The 16,684-nt window shown below is 43.4% G+C and overlaps 1 protein-coding gene across 6 annotated transcripts in view; it reads left to right on the top strand.

The window, feature by feature from the left end:
• Positions 1–14,938, top strand: part of LOC125485141 (protein NEDD1-like) — a 76,960-nt gene extending 62,022 nt beyond the window's left edge. For all 6 annotated transcript variants that reach the window (XM_048606561.1, XM_048606558.1, XM_048606562.1 and 3 more), the window contains 3 exons: positions 2,058–2,205; positions 12,042–12,108; positions 13,585–14,938. In XM_048606561.1, coding sequence (XP_048462518.1) covers positions 2,058–2,205; positions 12,042–12,108; positions 13,585–13,692 — 323 coding nt within the window. In that variant the 3' untranslated portion in view covers positions 13,693–14,938. The remainder of the gene's footprint in view (positions 1–2,057; positions 2,206–12,041; positions 12,109–13,584) is intronic.
• The last annotated feature ends 1,746 nt before the right edge of the window (positions 14,939–16,684 follow it).

The following is a 16,684-nucleotide window of genomic DNA, read 5'->3' as shown; positions in this document are numbered from 1 at the left end:
TTTTTTTTAAAAACCGAGGTGAAGCAAGGATAAATCAATAAACTTATTTTTTAAAATCACTGTTACCTTCAAAGCTACTAATTATTGTGCACCAAATGACTGGAATCTTTTTGTGGTGATTTCAAACATAACTGTACTCAATGAATTGTGTATAAGCAACAGAACGGCTGTGATCTACTGACAGCTGCTCACTGTCTATTGAACCGTTGATCAGAGTTACAGCAGACACTGGTGGGAGATGACTTGCATACCATATTGATTGGCAATAATATCCTGTCTCTGTTTTGAGTGGTAATATGAATTTCAACACCCTGCATATGCAGTTAACCTTGAAATAGAATGGCCTATTTTTCAGTCACCCGAGATCCCACGTGTAATGCGACATATATTAGTGGACATGAAAATCTTGAAGTGGGTGGCCAACTATTTAATCACATGGAAAATTCAAGGTTAACTCCATCTCCTACTTGTGTACCTATGTCCAACTAAGGAAGTATATGTATTCTGTCCATTGCAAAGGCAATAGAAACAGCTCTCAGCAAACCGTCATAGAAGTTGCTTGCAACATTACAAAAATTATATAATTCCACCTTGGTGACATCTCTCAATATCACCCTATGTTAGTTTATTTGCTGAAACATTTTGGTTATTTGTTTTATTCCTAAGATTGATTTTTTTTTAATTGATTATTCTTGGGATGTGCGTGTCACTGGCAAGGGTAGCATTTACTGCCATGTCTGATTGCTCAGGGTACAGTTAAGATTCAACCATATTACTGTGGATTGGAGTTGAATGAAGGCCAGATTAGGTGAGGATGGCAAATTTCCTTCCCTAAGGGACAGTACTGAATCTGATGGGAATATATTCCCATCAACAATGGTCAACATTAGGCAAGCTTTTTACTCCAGATTTTATATTGAATACAAATTTTATTATCTACCACAGTGGGATTTCAACCCATCCCCATAGAACATTAGCTTGCATTATTAACCCAGTGATATTACCACGAAGCATCTCAATCAACTTTTGAGTGTTATCCACATTAATCGCTCGTTGAAAGATCTGCTAAACATGTTTTATTTCACACCAGGTCCCATTTACTAGCTAACCCTGTACTTGCAGATATACTTTGGCTTCTAATCAAACAGTGTCTTATTTAAAACTCTTATCATTTAGTTTTGCTTCTGTTGTCCCTTGCTACTCCAGTCTCTTCTCGCTGCACAATGGTCCATGGTATTTAGTTGTTATCTCAGTCATTTAATTCTGCTGTATTCTGCATTTGGTTATGTCAATGTTAAACATGGACTATCAATATTCAGCTTGCATCATTCACAGATTAGGTGGATTAGACATTGTAAATAAGGGGGTAACCAGGATAGGGAGGGGTAGCTGGGTCTGGGTGGGCTGGTCTTTGGAGGGTTGGTACAGACTGGATGGGCCAAATGGCCTCTTTCCACATGATAGAGATTCTGTGATCATCTGGTTTTAATACTTAAGCTATTCATGGACTAAAATGGCCTTTAAAAAAGACCAATATTGACCCTAAATGGCTGTTGTGATCACCTGACCAAGTTGAACCAAGTCCTTGAATTTTTTTTAATGTTATGGTTCAAGCCAGAGAAATCAGAAGTAAGCTTTTGCACGATGTGACTGCTGTCTATTGTATTCTGTGGTTTGTGAATGATTGCTGCCATTCTGAAAAAAAATCTGATCTATTCCATTGGTTTTGTTTGTTGTGCTTGGTACCTACTAAAGTGAAGTAGTCTTTGATTGTGATAACACAGTGTGGAGCTGGAGGAACACAGCAGGCCAGGCAGCATCAGAGGAGCAGGAAAGCTAACGTTTTGGGTCGGGATCCTTCAGATTGTGTCTTGTTTGTTTAGTTGGTTAATAAAGCCAACTGAATTCTGATGTGGTTGATTTATGGTCAGTTTGAGACATAAAATGCTACAGATAAACTCTAGACAGCAGACATTGCAGATGATGTTCTCAAGTGGCCGAGAATAAAGTAGCAGCCTTAATCAGTTGACCTATTTGTATTATTGTGTTTCCTACAGGACAAAAACTTAATCATAAGACCTTGGCTGATATGTTGAATACTCCTCCTGGCCAGGCAGGTGAAGGAGGAACAAAAGAATGGACTATTTCCTTGCCAAAGACCCAGCTACTACCAAACTTATTGAAAGATGCCTTGGAAAAATTCAGGTGTGTTACTCATAAGATTCGGAATCAAATTATGAAGAAGTTTGCACACACATTGTTTAATTGAAACTGGATTGTGCAGTAACAATGAAGAACTTCTGCTTTCCATTTTAAACCCCCCCCCCTTTCCTTTTATTTATTAATGGGATGAGGACGTCACTGGCTAGGCAGCATTTATTGTCCATCCTTAATTGCCCGGGGGCAGTTCAGAGTCAACCACATTGAATCGTAGAATCCCTACAGTGTGGAAACAGGCCATTCAGCTCAAAGAGTCCACACCGCCCCTCCGAAGAGCATCCCACCCAGGCCCATTCCCTTACCCCTGCATTTCCCATGTCTGACCCACCTAACCTAAACATTCCTGGGCACTATGGCCAATCCGCCTACCCTGCACATCTTTGGACTGTGGGAGGAAACCGGAGCACACGGAGGAAACCCAAACAGACACTGATATTGCTGTGGGTCTGGAGTCACATGTAGGCCAGACCAGGTAAGGATGGCAGTTTCCTTTCCTAAAGGACATTAGTGAACCAGATGGGATTCTCTGACAATTAACAGTAGATTCATGGACATCGTTAGGTTCTTAATTCCACATTTTAAAAATTGAATTCAAATTCCACCATCTGCTGTGGCGGGATACAAACCCAGGTCCTCAGAATGTTATCTGGGTCTCGGGATTAACAGTCCAGTTATAATACCACTAGGCCATTGCCTCCCCTGTATCTACTTGCCCAGCTGGCTGTATATGGCCATATTTGAGTTTAAGTGGTCTGTCTTCATCCCGAGCAATGTTCATATCTATTCTTAAACTATAGTATTTTCCTGTCTAGTTTCTGTTTGATCCAAACACTTTGCACCCAAATGGACATTTACCAAGTGTATGGCACCTAAGTATATTTCTCGATCTCCCCTTTCACCTGAGGCATGGTGACCCCCAGGTTAAACCACCATTAGTCAACTCTGTCTAATGAGACCAGCCCTATGGTCTGGTAAGATTATGGCGACTTTAGCTTTACATTAAAACTTATTTTAGTAGACTACCAAAAAGTTTCTCTTAACATATCCATTTCTTGATGCAGATATCAGTGTTTCATTTTGCAGAACGAGTGCCACATTTGAAAGAATAGAGCTGAGGAAATGGTGTTTAGACAATACGTATCTTACATAGGACACAAAACAGTACAGCACAGTACAGGCCCTTCGGCCCACAATGTTTTGCCAACCTATTATCTTACTCCAAGATCAAACTACCCTGCATAACCTACATTTTACATCCATCTGATTCACTGATGCCCTTCAGGGAAGGAAATCTGCCACCCTCCCCTGATCTGGCCTACATGTGACTCCAGACCCACAGCAATGTAGTTGACTCTCAATTGCCCTCCGAAATGGCGTAACAAGCCACTCAGTTGTACCAATCGCTACAAAGACTCAAAGAAATGAAACTGGACGGATCACCCGGCATCAACCTAGGCACCGGAAAAGACAACCATGCAAAGTCCTCCTCACTAACATCTGGGGGTTAGTGCCAAAATTGGGAGAGCCGTCTCTCAGACTAGTGAAGCAACAGCCTGACATAGTCATACTCACAGAATCATACCTTACAGACAATGTCCCAGACACCACCATCACCGTCCCTGGGTATGTCCTGTCTCACCGGCAGGACAGACCCAGCAGAGGTGGCAGCACAGTGGTATTCAGTCAGGAGGGCGTTGCCCTAGGAGTCCTCAACATTGACTCCAGATCCCATGAAGTCTCATAGCTTCAAGTTAAACATGGGCAAGGAAACCTCCTGCTGTTTACCACATACCATTCTCCCTCAGCCAATGAATCAGTACTCCTCAATGTTGAACAACACTTAGAGGAAGCACTGAGGATGGCAAGAGCACAAAATGTACTCTGGGTGGGGGATTTCAATGTCCACCACCAAGAGTGGCTTGGCTGCAGTACGACTGATCGAGCTGGTCAGGTCCTAAAGGACATAGCTGCCAGACTGGGCCTGCAGCAGGTGGTGAGGGAACCAACAAGAGGGAAAAACATACTTGACCACATCCTTACTAATCTGCCTGCTGCAGTTGCATCTGTCCATGACTGAATCTGTAAGAGTGGCCATTGCGCAGTCCTTGTGGAGACAAAGTCCCGTCTTCACATTGAGAGCAACCTCCATCGTGTTGTGTGGCACTATCACCGTGCTAAATGGGATAGACTTTGCACAGATCTAGCAGCTCAAGACTGGGCGCCAATGAGGGGCTGTGGGCCATCAACAGCAGCAGAATTGCACTTCAACACAATCTGTAACCTCATGGCCTGGCATATACCCCATTCTACCATTACCATCAAGCCAGGGGATCAACCCTGGTTCAATGGAGAGTGCAGGAGGGCATGCCAGGAGCAGCACCAGGCACACCTGAAGATGAGGTATCAACCTGGTGAAGCAATCAAACAGGACTACTTGCACGCCAAACAGCGAAAGCAGCAAATGATAGACCGAGCTAAGCAACCCCACAACCAATGGATCAGATCTAAGCTCTGGCACATCCAGTCGTGAATGGTGGTGGACGATTAAACAACTCAACTGGAGGAGGAGGCTCCACAAATATCTCCATCCTCCATGATGGAAGAGCCCAGCACATCAGTGCAAAAGATAAGGCTGAAAGCATTCGCAGCAATCTTCAGCCAGAAGTGCCGAGTGGATGATCTGTCTCGGCCTCCTCTAGTGGTCCCCAGCATCGCAGATACCAGTCTTCAGCCAATTCGATTCACTCCACGTGATATCAAGAAACGGTTGGAGACACTGGATATTGCAAAGGTTACAGGCCCTAACAACATTCCGGCAATAGTACTGAAGACTTGTGCTCCAGAACATGCCGCTTCCCTAGACAAACTCCTGTACAGTTACAACACTGGTATCTACCCGACAATGTGGAAAATTGCCCAAGTATGTCCTGTACATAAAATGCAGGACAAATCCAACCCGGCCAATTACCGCCCCATCAGTCTACTGTCCATCCTCAGTAACGTGATGGAAGGTGTCATCAACAGTGCTTCCAAGCAGCACCTGCTCAGCAATAACCTGCTCAGTGATGCCCAGTTTGGTTTCTGTGAGGGCCACTCAGCTCCTGACCTCATTACAGCCTTGGTTCAAACATGGACAAAAGAGCTGAATTCCAGAAGTGAGAGTGACAGCCCTTGATATCAAGGCTGCACTCGCCCGAGTGTGGTATCGAGGAGCCCTGGCAAAACTGGAATCGATGGGTATCAGGGGGCAAATGCTCCGATGGTTGGAGACATACCTGACACATCGGAAGATGATCGTGGTTGTGGGAGGTCAAGCATCTCAGCTCCAGGACATCTCCACAGGAGTTCCTCAAAGTAGCGTCTTAGGCCCAACCAGCTTCAGCATCATTCACCACTCCTCAGAAACTGAAGCAGTCCATGTTCACATGCAACAAGATCTGGACAATATCCAGGCTTGGGCTGACCAGAGGCAAATGACATTCGCGCCACACAGATGCCAGGCTATGACCATCACCAATAAAAGACAATCTAACCATCGTCCCTTGACATTCAATGGTGTTACCATCACTGAATCCCCTGCTATCAACATCCTGGGGGTTACCATTGACCAGAAACTCAACTGGAGTCACCACATTAACACAGTGCCTACAAGGTCAGGCCAGAAGCTGGGAATACTGCAGTGAGTAACTCACTTCCTGACTCCTCAAAGCCTGTCCACCATCTACAAGGCACAAGTCAGGAGTGTGATGGAATACTCCCTACTTGCCTGGATGAGTGCAGCCCCAGCAACACTCAAGAAGCTTGACACCATCCAGGACAAAGCAGCCCGCTTGACTGGCACTACATCCACAAGCATTCACTCCCTTCACCACCAATGCTTAGTGGCAGCAGTGTGTACTATCTACAAGATGCACTGCAGAAATTCACCAAAGATCCTCAGACAGCACCTTCCAAACCCACGACCACTTCCATCTAGAAGGACAAGGGCAGTAGATATATGGGAACACCACCCACCTCCCAAGTCACTCACCATCCTAACTTGGAAATATATCACCGTTCCTTCATTGTCGCTGCGTCAAAATCCTGGAGTTCCCTCCCTAATAGCATTGTGGGTCAACCCACAGCAAGAGGAATGCAGCGGTTCAAAAAGGCAGCTCACCACCACCTTCTCAAGGGCAACTAGGGATGGGCAAGAAATGGTGGCCAGCCAGCAACGCCCACATCCCACAAAATGAATAGAAAAAAAATTGTGCCTATCCAAGGGTCGTGTAAGTGTCCCTCATGTATCTGACTCCACTACCACTGCTGGCAGTGCATTCCATGCAACCAACAACTCTGTGTAAAGAACCTACCTCTGACATCTCCCCTATACCTTCCACCAAGTCACCTTAAAATTGTGCCCCCCCCCATAATAGTCATTTCTGCCCTGGGATAAAGTCTCTGGCTATCAACTCTATCTATACCCCTCATCAATTTGTACACCTTTAAGTCAACTCTAATTCTTCTTTGCTCCAATAAAAAGCCCTAGCTTCCTCAACCTTTCCTCTTAAGACCTGCCCTCCAATCCAGGCAGCATCCTGGTAAATCTCCTCTGCACCCTGTCAAAAGCTTCCACATCCTTCCTTTCATAAGACGACTAAAACTGAACACAATATTCCAAGTGTGGTCTAACCAGGGTTTTATAGAGCTGCAGCATAACCTCACTGCTCTTAAACTCAATTACCCTGCCAATGAAAGCCAACACACCATACGCCGCCTTAACAACCCTATCAACTTGGGTGGCAACTTTGGGGGATCTATGGATGTGGACCCCAAGATCTCACTGTTCCTCCACACTGCCAGGAATCCTGCCATTAACCCTGTATTCTCCATTCGAACTCGACCTTCCAAAATGAATCACTTCACACCTTTCCGGGTTGGATTCTGTCTGCCACTTCTTTGCCCAGCTCTGCATCCTGTCAATGTCCTTGTGCAACCTACAGCAGCCCTACACACTATCTACAACTCCACCAACCTTTGTGTCATCGGCAAACTTACTAACCCACCCTTCCACTTCCTCATCCAAGTCATTTATAAAGATCACAAAGAGCAGAGGTCCCAGAACAGATCCCTGTGGAACACCACTGGTCATCGAGCTCCAGGCTGAATATTTTCCATCTACTACCACCCTCTGTCTTCTATTTAACAGCCAATTCTGTATCCAGACAGCCAAGTTTCCCTGAATCCCATGCCTCCTTACTTTCTGAATGAGCCTACCATGGGGAACCTTATCAAATGCTTTGCTAAAATCCATGTACTCCACAACCACTGCTCTACCTTCATTAATATGTTTTGTCACATCCTCAAAGAATTCACTAAGGCTTGTGAGGCATAACTTGCCCCTCTCAAAGCCATGCTGACTATTTCTAATCAAACTATGCTTTTCCAAATAATCATAAATACTATCTCTGAGAATCCTCTCTAATAATTTGCCCAGCACAGAAGTAAGACTGACTGGTCTGTAATTCCCAGGATTATCCCAATTCCCTTTCTTGAACAAGGGAATAACAACGTTTTCCACCCTCCAATCATCTGGTACTACTCCAGTGGACAGTGAGGACACAAAGATCATTGCCAAAGGCGCAGCAATCTCTTCCCTCGTTTCCCGTAGTAACCTTGGGTATATCCCATCTGGCCCAGGAGACTTATTTATCCTCAGATTATTCAAAATTTCTCGCACATCCTCCTTCCTAATGTCAACCTGTTCGAGCATATCTACCTGTTTCATGCTGTCCTCAAAAATGTCAAGGTCCCTCTCACTGGTGAATACTGAAGTGAAGTATTCATTAAGGACCTCCCCTATCTCTTCTGACTCTATGCACATGTTTCCTCCACTATACCTGATCGGCCCTACTCTCACTCTGGCCATCCTCTTGTTCCTCATGTAAGTATAGAATGCCTTGGGGTTTTCCTTAATCCTACCCGCCAAGGCTTTTTCATACCACCTTCTAGCTCTCGAAGTTCCTTCCTGGCTACCTTGTAGCCCTCTAGAGCCCAGTCTGATCCTTGCTTCCTCAACCTTAAGTAAGCTTCCTTCTTCCTCTTGACTAGATGTTCCACATGTCTTGTCATTCAAGGTTCCTTCACCTTACCATCCCTTCCTTACCTCAGTGGGACATACTTATCCAACACTCGTAGCAAGTGCTCCCAAAACAACCTCCACATTTCTGTAGTGCATTTCCCTGAGAACATCTTTTCCTAATTTATGCTCCGTAGTTCTTGCCTAATAGCATTGTAATTCCCCCTCTCCCAGTCAAATAACTTCCCATTCTGTCTGCTCCTATCCCTCTCCATGACTAACGTAAAGGTCAGGGAGTTGTGATCACTATCACCAAAAAACTCTCCCACCAAGTGATCTGACACCTAGCCTGGTTCATTGCCAAGCACCAAATCCAATATGGCCTCCCTTCTAGTTGGCCTATCGACATATTGAGTCAGAAATCCTTCCTGGACACATCTGATAAAATGTGCTCCATCCAAACTATTTGCACTTAGGAGATTCCAGTCAATATTAGGAAGTTGAAGTCACCCACGACAACAACCCTATTACTTCTGAGATAACAAGGTGTAGAGCTGGATGAACACAGCAGGCCAAGCAGCATCAGAGGAGCAGGAAGGCTGACGTTTCGGGCCTAGACCCTTCTTCCCTATTACTTCTGCACCTTTCCAAAATCTGCCTCCCAATCTGTTCCTCAGTGTCTGTGTTGCTGTTGGGGGGTCTATAGAAAACTCCCAATAACGTGACTGCTCCTTTCCTGTTTCTAACTTCCACCCATACTGACTCAGTAGACAAACCCTCCTCGACGACATCCCTTTCTGCAGCTGTGATACCATGCCTGATTAGCAATGCCACTCCCCCCACCTCTTTTATCTCCCTCCCTATTTCTTCTGAAACATCTAAACCCCAGAACATCCAACAACCAAGTGTTATCCAAGTCTCCGTAATGGCCACAACATCGTGGCTCCAAGTACTGATCCATGCTCTAAGTTCGTCACCCTTATTCCTTAACTTGTGTTAAAATAGACACACTTCAACCCATCGCACTGACTGCAACTTGGCCCTATCGATTGTCTATCCTTCCTCACAGACTCTCCGCATGCTGTATCTGCCTGCACACCAGCTACCCCATCCTCTGATCCATAGCTCTGGTTCCCACCCGCTGCCAAACTAGTTTAAACCCTCCCGAAGAGCTCTAGCAAACCTCCTGCCCAGGATATTGATGCCCGTCCAGTTCAGGTGCAACCCGTCCTTCTTGTACAGGTCCCACCTTCCCCAGAAGATATCCCAATGATCCACATATCTGAAGCTCTCTCCCCTACACCAGCTCTGTAGCCACGTGTTCAGCTGCACTTGCTCTCCATTCCGAGCTTCACTAGCCTGTGGCATTGGTGGTAATCCTGAGATTACTACTCTGCTCGTCCTGCCTTTTAGCTTCCAACCTAACTCCCAATATTCACTTTTCAGGTCTTCATCCCTTTTCCTAGTTTTGTATTGGTACTGATGTGTACCACAAATTCTGGCTGCTAACCTTAAGAATCCTGTAGACTCGATCCGAGACGTCCCTGACTCTGGCACCCGGAAGGTAACATACATCTCGCTCGGTACCACAGAATCTCCTGTCTGTTCCCCTAACCATTGAATCCCCTATCACTATCACTATCTTATTCTTCCCCCATTTCCTTCTGAGCCACAGAGCCAGGCTCAGTGCCAGAGACGTGGCCGCTATGGCTTTCCCCTGGTAGGCCGGCCCCCAACAGTATCACAGGGTGGTGGGCTCTCGATCGCATCTCTTGTGTTTCCTGCACCTCTGCCCTCTCGTCCCCTCCCTGCAACAAAAACAAAGACAGAATTCTCCTTGTCGCCTCACATCACCCCACTGACCTCCATATCCAACGTGTTATTCTCCGCCACTTCCGTCACCTACAATCCAACCCCATAATCAAAGATATATTTCCCTTCCCACCCTTATCTGCCTTTTGTAGGGACCGCTGTGTCCGCGACTCCCTCGTATGCTCCACATTCCCCACTAACCCCACCACACCCAGCACCTTTCCCTGTAACAGCAGGAAGTGCTACACCTGCCCCTACACCTCTCCCCTCACATCCATCCAAGGCAACAAACAAACCTTCCATATCAGACAGAGGTTCACCTGCACATCTGTCAATGTGATCTATTGCATCCACTGCTCCCGATGTGGCCTCCTCTACATCATTGAGGCCATGTGGAGGCTCGGAGACTGCTTTGTAGAGCACCTGCGCTCTGTTCACGACAAATGATAACACCTTTCAGTCGCGAACTGCTGCCGTTCCATTCTCACTCCCTGGACGACATGTCCATCCTGGGCCTCCTCCAGTGTCATAATGACACCACCCAGAAACTGGAGGAGCAGCACCTCATATTCTACCTTGGGAGCCTACAACCCAATGGTCTGAATGTGGACTTTCCTAGCTTCAAAATCTCCCACCCCTGGCCTCATCCCGTGACCAACCCTCCCTCTCATCCCCACCTCCTTGACCTGACACAACCTGTCCATCTTCTCTCCCACCTATCCGCTCCTCCCACCTCACTGACCAATCCCCACCACTGCCTACCTGCACTCACCTATCACCACCCCACCTACCTTCCCCAGCCCCACCCCTCCCCTCTATATTTATTTCTGAGCTCTCTTCTTCCCCCCCCCCCCGCCCCGCCCCACCATTTCTGAAGAAGGGTCACGACCCGAAACATCGGCTTTCCTGCTCCTCTGATGCTGCCTGACCTGCTGTGTTCCTCCAGCTCCACACTGTGTGTTATCTTTGACTCCAGCATCTGCAGTTCTTACTATCTCTGTGTGTAAAGGTTGCTTCTCAGGTCTCTTTTTAAATCTTTCTCCTCTCACTAAAAAAAACACCCTCTAGTTTTGAACTCACCAACCCTAGGGAAAAGACCTTTGTTATTCACCTTATCTATAGCCTCATGATTTTATAAAACTCTATAAGGTCACCCTTCAACTTCCTACGCTTCAGTGATAAAAGCCCCACTCCTTATAACTCAAACTGTCTAGTCCTGGCAACATCCTGGTAAATCTTTTGTGAACCACCTCCAATTTAGTAATATTCATCCTATAGCAGGGCGGTTAGAACTGTACACAGTACTCCAAAAGTGACCTCACCAGCGTCCTGTACAACCTCAACATGATGTCCCAACTCCTGTACTCAGTGTCTGCGCAATTAAGGCAAACATGCTAAATGCTGTCTTAACCACCCTCTCTACCTATGATGCAACCTTCTAGCATCTGCTTTTCTTTTGGTTTTTCTCATAGAAGATATGCCTGAATTCGTCCTGTAGCTATGAACTGGATGAGGACTCTGGTGGTCTGAAAATTGTTCAAAGCCCAGTAGATTTAGCTGTACATTTCCTGTGCCCTGACCTGGCATGAAGAATAACAATGTGAATCCCACAATCATTTATTGTTTTCCAAAGAACTATGCACCTGAACCCCTAAATCTCTATTTGTTCGACAACACTAGCAAGGGTCCTACTTTTAATTGTATAAGTCCTGCTGTTTTGTTTTACCAAATGCAATACCTCGCATTTGTCCAAATTAAACTCCATGTGGCACTCCTCAGTTCATTGGCTCAAATGATCACGATCCCTTTGTAATCTTAGATAACCTCCTTCACTGTCGACTATACCACCAATTTTGGCGTTTGACGTGTCCTCCATCAGTGCCATAACTGAATAACTATCCTCCCAGAATTTACCAGTTTGTTTTTTTACATGTAATTTATTCTCAATCAGTGAGGAGCACCATAAGGAAGTTGTTGGACTGCAGCTGGCCATGATCCATGAATTTCACATTCAGCAGGTATGTCTCCAGTTCTTAGTCTTTGAAGGACACTGTGGTGATGGGGATTCTACTTGTGCAGCACAAAACTAGTGGACCATATGGGAGTCTGACACTTGAACACATTCTGTACTTTGTGCACATTATATCTGAGTCCGTGGAGTAAAATGATCCAATTCAACAAACCTAGGGTGCCGCAAAGGCATAACATGTTCATACGTGCAATCTGTTTTGTGAAATGAGAGAGACTGACCTAACTGAGTTATAGATCCACAGATTACTTTTGCTGCTTAAGGCTAGAACCAGACTGGAGAATGTATGTATCTTGTGTGATGTTGTAGAGTGGTTTCTCATTATTCAAATCACTTATCAACTGTACAAAAACACTGTTGGAACTGGTTATATTAGAACAAACATTTGCAGAAAGGGACTATGTTAAAGGAGTTGTCTGACTTACAGAAGGGTGTATGGAAATTATGTATCAGGCATACACTGCAGAAAAAGAGAGACCTCGAGGTAAGGTGTGAAGAAAAAGATGCATAGTGTGTGTGAAATAATTTCTATGAAATGACTGGTTATGTGAATGAACAATTCTGTAAATTTCAACATGTGCTTTAAATTTTAAAGTCTTTCTTTCAATCTGTTCCAAGCTGATCAGTGTATTCTCCAAATTTGTGGTAAATCTGCAAAAAAAGGTGAAATTTGTAGATTCCATAGAACAAGATTTGGCATTGCATTTGTCAGCTGGTAAGAATGACTGACTGAATGAATATTTTGGGTCATGCATCTTCCAAAAGAGTTCACTTCATTTTAAAGTTCTGAAGAAGAGTCACTGGACCTGAAACATTGACTTTGACTTTGGTTTCTCTCCACAGATATTATCAGACCTGCTGAGATTTTCGAGTAATTTCTGTTTTTGTTTCTAGTTTCTGGCATCTGCAATTCTTTTATTTTTTCTCATAGAAGACATGCCTGAATTCATCCTATAGCTATGAGCTGGATGAGAACTCCAGTGGTCTGAAAATTGTTCAAAGCCCAGTAGATTTAGCTGTACATCTCCTGTGCCCCTGACCTGGCATGAGGAATTCCACAATCATTTTATGATTTTCCAAATGCTGAGTCCAGATAGTTTTCATTCAGATAGCTTGCATTCACGAACCTGCTTCCTGGATCAGCCCGTAAAGGAAACCAAAGCTGCACAATCTTTCAGAATCTGAGAACTATTTCTCCAGAGATTTAAGTGTGTTTGTTATAAAACTTGATAATTACCTTTCCATTAAATGGCTGATATTGATGTAAAAACTCTATCCAGCTTCTGTTTATCTTTGCAGAACTCTTAGGACTCTTCTTAAATTGATCATTTTTGGAATGACTTTTGTCCTGTGAGCTACTGAGTAACTATTTATTCAACCATTTTAAATAGACAAGCTACATTTATATGAAAAGCCTCTGGAACATGGAGCAGCTGTTTAATAATGTGGATTGTTTTGTTTTCAGCATGCAATTGATGAAGCAGTACTTAAGCACTTAAAAGTCAGTGAAGAATTGTTGGGGGAATATGTGATCTTAAAGGAAGAAAATGAACGACTGAAAGTGTTTAACTGATGTACATGTGTAAACCTGAGGCAATGTAGTCTGTATTCCAAGCCATAGTAATGAGGAGCTCTGCTCGATCAAGTTTGAGCCAAACTTGACTACAATCAGTCTATCTTCACCTTTATTTCAAACCCTTGAAAAATTGAAATGGGAGAAATGTCCCGCTTTAATTTCTTTAAAAAAAAATGCTGCTTTTCTGTTGTGATTTGGATCATCTGTTTCTGTACACAATTAAAAGTGACTGCCCATATAGAAAGATAAATTTTATAATTCTGTCAGGGTAACGAGAGCGTGCCCTTCCGTGGATTTGGAAAAATGACTCCCCACTACTAAAGTAGGCATAATTTACACTGGAATATTTGGTTACTGTTTGTTTGCTGGCTATCTGTATGTACACAAAGTGGATGCAAGTAGCTACTTCATAATGGTTACGTGCAGTGAGTGAGTTCAGCGGCAATTTATTTTTCATTGAGTGTTCCATTTTTTGATATTTGAAAAAAATTACATACGTCAGAAATGCATTGATCAGTGTGTGATTAGGTAACTGTTTTTCAGAATGTCTCTGTCTCTTTCCTATGTAATGGGGTATAGGGATTCAGTATTTTGTAGGACTGTGAAGAATAGCTCTGTTTTGAACTTGTGGAATTTACTGTAAGTGCCAACAAGTAACAATGAATCTTTCACTGTATCCCATCAATTGAAAAACTGTTGTGGTTTTCAATGTGGATGTAATGACGTTTTTATCGATGGCTTCTAAGCAGCCATGGGAAGGAAAATTGATTATTTTGTATGTTGCCTCCAAGTCTTTTATGTTGTAGAAAGATGTAGGGAGAAGGTGGCAGCACTTGACAAATTATTACTTGAATGGAAACATCTCTTGCAAGTGCTAGCTTTTTTTCAAGCTGTATATAGTTTGTGTCAATTTGGGCTGTTTTTCTGTAACATTGTTTGTGAGGCAGTTATATCTGGCCTTTTTATGTCTTTGCATTGGAGTGAAGGAATTCAACTTGTTTTGTGGTGTCCTTAGATCTCATCAGATACCTGGTTGCTTGGATTCACTTTATTGAGGCAATCTAATGTTTTAACAATAATGTAACAACTCGGCTGGATTACTCACGTAGTTGGCCAGAATTAAGTATATTTGTATCACCATTCTTTAACAAGGGATATTTTAAAAATAATCTAAATAGTTGGGATTTATATTGATTTCTGTTTTCTCTTGGATGTTAGTTTACATCCTCCTTTGCCTTTTTATATATGCTTCCTGTCGTCTTCAATATTCTAAAATTGAAGATAAATAATGAAATGAGCAATCAATGTGGAATTTTTAAATGGCTTTTGTTCTGATATCATGCTATTTTCTTTTTCACAATGGTTTCAATAATTAAAATATTTGGATTAAAGATTGTGGATTGATAATTAAAATACATATGCCTGTAATCTTTGTGCTTGACCTTTTCTGTCCAAATCTGTGTTGTCTGAGGATTTTTGTCCAAAGATTTTTCTGGCATGACTCTGATTTAATGGATGCTGATGGGGTCAGTACAAATGTGAGCCCATTACAGGAGGGGACTGGAGACGTGGAGATGGAGAACAGAAAAATGGCAGCGAAGCTAAAGAGTTATATTGCATCAGTTTTCATAAAAATGATATAGAAAATCTCTCAAAAACTAGGGACCTAGTGAAACTGAGGAACTAAAGTTGACTGGATTGAAGTTTGTTAAATTTCCCTGGAACAGATGAGCTTTTTACCAGACTATTAAAAGAGGTGGCTGAAGAGGTAGTTTATGCATTGGTGATAATTTTTCAGAATTCATAGATTCTCAAAAGGTTCCTGAAGGCTGGAAAATAGCAAACGTAGCCTGACTATTTAAGAAATGAGGAAGAGGGAGAATAGAGATCTACACAGTAGTAGAGAAAATGTTCAAATCTGTTATCAAGGTATGATGATTGAACATTTATAATAAAATTGACAAATTTGGGAAGATTTATGAGAGAGAAAACATGTTTTGACAATATCTGAAGATTTTTGAGGAAGTTACTTGTAGCATTGTTAAAGGAGAATCGGTGAATAAATTGAGGCCTTCCTTTAGTGTCTTGTTTTGCACTGGCAGTTGCTGAGTATGAGTTTTAAGGGGTAATGTTTTGTCTAAAGTCTAGATTGTGCTTTAATTTAGCAATTAAGGAATCATTACACTTTAAGTTTAAGAGATGTTCAGTTTTATTACAGACTTAATTCAGCGTGCATAAGCTCTGGCAGAAGTTGTAGCTTGTTAGTTTGTGGCTACTTTAGTCAGCTTTTTTTTTCCAGATTGAGTAGGTATAACTGTACCTCTCTTAGTAGGGCCACGACAGAACTTTGTGCTGCTTCGGTTGTATTGTGTAAAATGGGAGTTTGGTGAGCCTGAGCATGAATAAGTTCAGGAAGAGACAGGAGGAAGTGCTTCTTTCCTCTTCCACCTTTCCTCAGCCTCCTATAGTTGCTTCTGATTTGAGTACCTGTACGTTTTTCTAATATTCTATTTGTAAGAAATTGGTTTTTAAAATGAAGGGATGCAAGGTCAGCTCGGTTAAGTGAACTGCACCTCCAGTGGTATGTGTGAAGTTGTGGATGCGTCATGTATCCCAGAAGAACGCATGGGCAGGAAGTGATACTGCCTGCACAAACGTGATCTCCTAGTTTCTGAATTTGAGCAGTGGCTGGAATCAGTGTTGTGCATCATGAGGCAGAGGACTGTGTACTGCATATTTAGGGAGGCGGTCACATCACAGCTTAGAAGCATACAGGCAATGAAGATAGTCTAAAAGAATGAGGAATGCAGTGCAGGAGTCCCCTGAGTTGATCTTGTTTGCTGATTGATGTTCCATTTTTGACAGTGGTGAGAGGACAATGGTTCCTCAGGGAAGTGCACCCAGAGCCAAGATGGTAGTGTTACAAGTGGCTCAGCTGTATATAAAGGTAGGAAGGTGGGGGTGGGTGGTGGGGGAGATACAATAAGAA

The sequence above is a fragment of the Rhincodon typus genome, chromosome 16 (genome assembly GCF_021869965.1).
Source record: "Rhincodon typus isolate 14 chromosome 16, sRhiTyp1.1, whole genome shotgun sequence".
NCBI classification, from domain to species: Eukaryota; Metazoa; Chordata; class Chondrichthyes; order Orectolobiformes; family Rhincodontidae; genus Rhincodon; species Rhincodon typus.
Note: the sequence above shows the minus strand (reverse complement) of the source record. Positions and strands in the feature narration are given on the sequence as shown.